Source organism: Hyperoodon ampullatus (assembly GCF_949752795.1).
Source record: "Hyperoodon ampullatus genome assembly, chromosome: 4".
Lineage (NCBI taxonomy): Eukaryota > Metazoa > Chordata > Mammalia > Artiodactyla > Ziphiidae > Hyperoodon > Hyperoodon ampullatus.
In genome coordinates this window covers 24,526,400-24,533,651 of record NC_136917.1, presented here as the reverse complement: position 1 = coordinate 24,533,651, position 7,252 = coordinate 24,526,400, and the positions used below count along the sequence as shown (strand labels likewise).

The 7,252-nt window shown below is 45.0% G+C and overlaps 1 protein-coding gene across 1 annotated transcript in view; it reads left to right on the top strand.

Moving 5' to 3' along the window:
• Positions 1-244: 244 nt before the first annotated feature.
• SIMC1 (SUMO interacting motifs containing 1) overlaps positions 245-7,252 on the top strand; it is a gene marked incomplete at both ends in the record, with an annotated part of 99,537 nt that continues 92,529 nt past the window's right edge. Inside the window, one exon of the mRNA XM_079703452.1 lies at positions 245-373. Within this exon, the coding sequence (XP_079559578.1) occupies positions 245-373 (129 nt within the window). The remainder of the gene's footprint in view (positions 374-7,252) is intronic.

Sequence of the window (7,252 nt, the reverse complement as noted above, 5' to 3'; positions counted from 1 at the left end):
GGCCGCTAGAAGCCCGCCGCCCGCCGCCCGCCGCCAGGGGGCGGGGCTCCGGAGGGGCGGGAAGGGGCCGACAGGGCGGGGATCGGGGCGGGAAGGGGCGGGGCCGCCGGGGTGATAGCACGGGTTGTCGTCGCCGCCGCCGCCGCCGCCGCCGCCTCAGCAGCAGGAACTGAAGTCAACGCCGCCGCTGCCGCCTCCCGGGTAGCCGGCCGCCCGCGCGCTGGCTCGGCCGGGACCCGCAGCCATGGAGGACTTCATCGTGATCTCGGACGACAGCGGCTCCGAGAGCTCCGGGGGGACCCGCTCGGGCCGGGCGCGGAGGCTCCGCCGGGCCCTGTCCCGGACCACCGGCGCGCTGCCCCGCCGGACCGTGGTAAGTGAGCGAGCCGCCGCTCCCCGAGCCCCGCCGCGACTGGAGCGCCGCCTCCGCTCGGGCCACCCTCGGGCCACCCTCGGCCCGGCCCGCTGGCTCCGGCGGCCCCGCCGCCCGCCCCTGGGCGCCTCACAGCTGCAACCGCTTCCCGCCTTGCCGCCTTCCCGGCGTGTTCTACCCTGAGGAGTGCGGCGGGCCCGGGTCGGGAGGCCGGGCCTCCCGGGCTCCGCACTCAAGCCCGAGCGGGCTGAGGCTGGAGAGTGGCCGCCGAGCACATGGACGAGGTCCGGGTGCGGGGGGTGCAGGAGCCCACAGCGGGCGGCGGTCTCAGGCCGGGCCGCGCGTTTCCCCGAGCCTTGGCGGGGGTGGCGGCCGGGGGGCCCGGGGACACACGGGGTCCTGGGGGTAGTCCCGGACCTCGAGGCGGGGACGCGGGAGCGTGTAATTGTTTGGCTTGTGGTGGGTACAGATGTATGCAGGGAGGTAACAGGAGCCCGGGCGGGGAGGGAGGGAAGCTGGGGCCTGGGCCAGATGGTGGCCGCGCTCCAGGGCCTGGCAGCCAAGTGAGGGGCCCGATTTTGGAGTTGTGCAGGAGGGCCGTTTATTTCGCTTAGGAAACATTTACCAAGCTCTAAAGGAATAAGGAGGGAAACATCTTGCACGATTTCTTTTTCCCTCAGGCTCTTTGTCGTTCTTCCTAAGGTAGTGAATAAAACATCTTTCTAGAATCCTCCACAGATATTTATTGAACCCCTACTATGGGCCTGATGTTCTAAGAGCTGGGCATGCGATGGAGAACACAACATTCGCGGCTTCTGTCATAGAAGGTGATATAATCAACAAGTGGCTATTGAGTACTCAAGGGAGGGGAGGTGGGCAAGGCTTTCTATCAGGAGACTCCCAGCATCAGACTTAAAACAATCTTCCCAGCCTCCCAAAGCCACACCCCAGAAATAACAGAATTGTCACACTGATGTTATTTGTAAACCCCTTTCTTCCTTTGCAAATACTTCATCAAGACAAATCTAGCTTCTGCTTCTCCAATCCCCTTCCCACTGTTTGTAGTCCCTAAGCCTCCACTGTGAGCCACTTCAGGTGTAGTGCTAAATCTAGGTGGTCACTGTAGAATAAATGGCATGCAAAACCAATTAACTTATAGTGCTATGTTGCCATGGTTCAAGCAAGAGGGATCCTCAATAAATTTCAGTAAAGAATTTGGATGAGATGGACAGACAAAAGATTTTCAAGGTAAAAGTGACCCAACTTGGGAAGTGAATGGATGTCCCTAGTGCTGTGACAGTGTGGGGGACATACTAGATCCACAATAAATATTTGTTGGATGAAAGAATGGTTGACGGAATGGGAGAGCGAGCAGTTCAGACAGATGTTTGACAATGAGAGCGAATACAGTAGGAGCAGGCTTGGGGTGGAGGGAATGCTGCATTCAGTTTGAACCGCAGAGGACTTGAACTCTGGAGAAAAGTCAGGACTGGAAAAATTTGGTAATCATCTAAACAGAAAGGAGCATCGAAGGTCTAATTGTGACTGAGATAATCAAGGGAAAGAATATAGAAAGAAAAGAGGTGGAAGAAAAAAATACTGCAGAATAACTCCCAACTGCATCTCCTCCCAGTTCCTCCTCTTTCCTATTCCTCCTTCTCTCAATCCCCCTTTAATTTGTCCTTCCTACTAACTTTGTCCTTTGCTCCCAAGTGGTGTCCATCTTCCCTCATCCTGGGTCAGCTTCCTTCTTCAGGTGCCCAGATGTCATCCTTATCCCAGTCTGTCACATGTGTTGTGACCCTTCACACACATACATAGGGGCACTCTCAAACTGCCCCCTCCCCTCCCTTGTGACCACCCAACCAAGCATTTTGATTTGGAGCTTTTTGAGTTGAAGAGAAATGAAGGGCAAGTTCCAGAGTAGTACCCAGTGTAAATCTCACTTCTCCAGAGACTTACTCCACCTTTCTAAAAACTCCGGGCTGGTTCTCCTTTTATCTTTCTTGCAAGTTAGATAAGGGTGGTAGGATAACCACACAAAACATCAGAGGCATTGAGAGACTCAAGCAAGGTTATAAAGCCTCAAGCGCCTTTGTCCAGCTTTTCCTCAAGACCCTGAGGTCAGAGAAACCTCTGTTTAAATATGGAACTCCCCCGCCTCCCCCCGCCCCCAACAGCTGTGTGAGCTTTGGCAAGTTCTGTCATCTCTCTCAGCTTTTGCATTTGAGAACATTAATACCTACCTGGCAGGACCATTAGAAGGTTTTTAAAGAAGCAATGCAAGGAAAATGCCAGCATAAATGATAGCTTTTGCTACACTTTGTGCTGTTTCTCAAGCTTGGCAAGCAATGAAATAAAAGAAACAAGTTTTGTAATTTTTTTTTCTTTTTTACAAATATTGACTGAGGGGAAACAACTTGCTTGAATTCAGGAAATCAGAAACCCATCTCCTTTGCTGAAGTTGATGTTTCTGAACTTCTGGCTCTTAACCTGGGCTTTAGTCTTTAGTAAGTTGATGAAATGTGTCTGTGTTTTTTTTATAATATTTATTGCTTTTTTCCCCCTACTTATAAAAGCAGAACATATTCAGATAATTTTGGTTGGCCTAATTACAAAAAATTGAGAAATATATATAGAAGAAAATTTAATTGCCCTTAATCTCGCTATCCAAAAATAACCAATGTTAACATTTTGAAGTATGCCTGCCTAAACTTTTATTTGTAAATACCAGTGTGCACTCATACATAGCCATGTGTCATCCCCATATGTTTTTGCAAAAATGAAGTCTTGCTATACTTCATTGTTTTCAGTTTGCCTTTTCTCTTAATATACTTTTTATCTCTTTCTGCATCAATAAACACACATCACCAATATTTTTAATGTATTTCATTGTACAGATTTATAATTACATTTCTCTTTTCCTATAAATGGATATTATGCTGCCATTTCTAAATTTTCTCTATTATAAACAACTCAGTGAGAAATTTCCTCATAAATAATCTTTGTACCTTTGTTTGTTTGTTTAGGATAAGTTCCTCTTAGAAGTGAGATTGCTGAGTCTAAAGGTATGCCCTCTTTGGAGGGCTTTTGATATATATTATCATATTTCCTACAGAAATCGTGCACCAATTATATTTTCACCATACCCCTTTCCCCACTACCTAGTCAATATCTACCCCTAGATACTGTCAATTTATTCAGTATGTAAATATTTATTGAACATTTACTATATGCCAGGCACTCTTGTAGTTGCTAAGAATACGGCTGCGTAACAAAACCAAGTCCCTGTTTTTGTGGAGATTTCATTTTAGTTAGATGGAGACAGAGAATAAACAATCACATAAATGTCATGTCAGAGTGTTAGGAAGAAAAGTAAGGAATTTTTGTTCTTTTAATATTTGCTGATTTGATAGCCAGATTCTGTGAGCTGTCATGGTTTTAATTTTTTCTATGGTTGTGGGTTGTGATTCATTCTCTCATTAAATACATATTGAGCACATCCTCTGACCTTGGGTACCAAAGGTGAACAATATGACAATGGACATACATTCTAGTGAGGAGATAAGAGCAATAAACTAACAAATAAGTGAACAATATAATAGAGAATAACTTGGGTGGGGTTGGGAATGTTAGATTGCGTCTTCAAAGAAGGCCTCTCTGAAGAGTTAATATTTGATAAGAGAACAAAATGACAGATTTGTTATGAGAAGATCTTGGGGAATAAAGTAGCAGTGTAAAGCATGCAGCAAAAACGAAGGCTTGGAAGTTGGAAGGGGCATGACTAATTGGAAGAATCAAAAGGCCAATGGGGCTAGAATGTGAGTGAAGGACAGAGTTGGAAGAGATGAGAAGTAGGTGGGCTAGGTTATATAGGATCTTCTAGACCACAACAAGGAACTTGGATTTTATTCTTATGTAATAAGAAATCTTTGAAGGGTTTTTAGCAGGGGAAGAACATGATCTGATTTACACTTTTAAAAGGTGACTTTAGGGGCTTCCCTGGTGGCGCAGTGGTTGAGAGTCTGCCTGCCGATGCAGGGGACACGGGTTCGTGCCCTGGTCCGGGAAGATCCCACATGCCGCAGAGCGGCTGGGCCCTTGAGCCACAACTACTGATCCTGCGCGTCTGGAGCCTGTGCTCCGCAACGGGAGGGGCTGCGACAGTGAGAGGCCCGCGCACCTCAATGAAGAGTGACCCCCACTCGCCGCAACTGGAGAAAGCCCTAGCACAGCAACGAAGACCCAACACAGCCAAAAATAAATACATAAATAAATAAATTTTAAGAGTTCTCTTTTAAAGGTGTTAAATTTAAGATGCCTGTGGGAGAGCCAACTGGAGATGCGAGGTATAAGGTTTGTACTGAGTTTGGAAGCCAGGGGAGAAGTCCTGATTAATTTGGTGTCATTAGCACATAAGTTGTAAAGTCATTGACCTAGAAGAGTTCATCTAGGCTGACAGTCTGTAAGAGGAAGAGCATCCAGGATCTAGCCCTAGAGCATGCCACAGTGCCTGGCCCAGGGGAAGGCAAGGGGAGGAGGAGCAGCTAGTGAGGTTGGAGATCAGAGTGTGTCCTCGGCATGTAGCAGAGCTGGACATCTTGCACATGTTTATTGGAGATCTCTCTCTCTCTCTCTCCATATGTATGTATGTATATATATGTATATATATATATATATATATATATATACACACACACATATACACACACATAGGGTGTGTGCGTGAATTGCCTGTTCTCATCCTATTGGGTTTCTGTTTGTGTGTTTACTAATTTGTCAGTTTTACTCACATAGTAAAGACTTTTTATAGGTTGGATTGGGTCCTCCAAAAAGATGTGTTGAAGTCCCCACCACCACTACAGAATGTGACCTTATTTGAAAATCGAGTCATTGCAGATGTAATCAGTGAAGATGAGATCATAGAGTAGGGTGGACCCTTAGTCCGATATGACTAGTATCCTTATAAGAAGATGTGAAGACAGAGGAAGAACACCATGTGACGATGGGAGTTATGCAGCTGCAAATCAAGGAACACCAAGGATTGCTCATGACACCAGAAGCTAAGAGAAGGGCACAGAACAGATTCTCCCCTAGAGCCTTGGAGAGAGCATGGTCCTGCAGACACCTTGATTTTGGACTTTTGAGCCTCCAGAACTGTGAGAGGATGTTGTTTTAAGCCAGCCAGTGTGTAGTAATTTGTACTAGGAAACTACCCCTGTGTTATACATGTTACATTTTTTCCCCACTTTTGATTTCTTTGGTTTTCTTTACAGAGGTTTTAAATTTTTACATAGCCAATTCTGTCACCCTTTTCCTTTATGATTTCTGTCTTTGTTGTCATACTTAGAAAGACTTTCCTCACTCCTAAGATTATAAATATATTTTTTTCATTAATCCACCTGGAATTAGTTTCAAAAAAAGAATAGAATGGTAATCTAATATTTTCTCTCCAGATGGTTAGCTAGTTGTCCCAACATCATTTATTGAATTATCTGTCCTTTTTCCCCAGTGGTTTGAAATATTACCTTTATCAACTAATAACCTTCGTGTCTACTTGTGGACTTTGTATTCTGACCTTGTTACATGCTGTTTTAATAATAAGCAGAGGAAACTTTTCATTGCTCTTCTTTTTTAGAATTTTTCTGGCTAATTTTGCATATTTATTCTTTCAGATAACTTTAAAATCACTTGGTCAACTTCCAAATAATTTTTACTTTTAAAATTGGGATTGTGGGCTTCCCTGGTGGCGCAGTGGTTGAGAGTCCGCCTGCCGATGCAGGGGACGCGGGTTCGTGCCCCGGTCTGGGAGGATCCCACATGCCGCGGAGCGGCTAGGCCCGTGAGCCATGGCTACTGGGCCTGCGCGTCCAGAGCCTGTGCTCCGCAACGGGAGAGGCCACAGCAGTGAGAAGCCCACGTAATGCAAAAAAAAAAAAAAAAATTGGGATTGCACTAAATTTAGAAATCTGTAGTTTGTGATGTTTTATTTAATGAAGTTTTACATTTTACATGTGTATTTGTGCATCTTTTTTCTTTATTTTTTTCTTTGTTTTATGTTTAGAAAGATATTTCCTGTCCTGAGATTATTTTCCTATTATTTACTTATTATTGTTCATTGACTATCTCATTTTTAACATTTATTTCTTTAATTCATCTGAAATGCTTTATATAGCATGAAGTATGCTTACCATTTTCCGTATACTGTATTGCCTTATTTCTAAGACAACACTGAATCTAAGACTTGCTGTCAGTTTAAGAACAGCTTTTCAAGAAAAAAGAACCGGGCTTCCCTGGTGGCACAGTGGTTGAGAGTCCGCCTGCCCGTGCAGGGGACGCGGGTTCGTGCCCCGGTCTGGGAAGATCCCCCATGCCGCGGAGCGGCTGGGCCCGTGAGCCATGGCCGCTGAGCCTGCGTGTCCGGAGCCTGTGCTCCGCAATGGGAGAGGCCACAACAGTGAGAGGCCTGCGTACCACAAAAAGAAAAAAAAAAGAAAAAAAAAAGAAAAAAGAACCTACCTCATGAAATGTATATACTATTAGATGCATCCTGATTGCAGATGTATGAGGGAAACATTCTGGATATAGAACTTATATGATTTTAATCATTTGTCTTTGAATCATTTCTTAAATAATTATTTTTCTCCATTTAATCTGAAACACATTTTTTATACCAGATTATTTTAAGCACTTGGATCTATTTCTGGGTTTTCTTTTATGTTTCATTGATTTGTGTATTCTCAATGTCAGAATTTGACTGTCTTATTTTTGTGGTTTGATAGTATTTTTTTTTGGTATCTATTCGAGCAAATACCTCTTCTCACTTTTTTTTTCCCCCAAAATTTCATGTCTGTTGTGACCATTTAGTCCTCCAAGTGA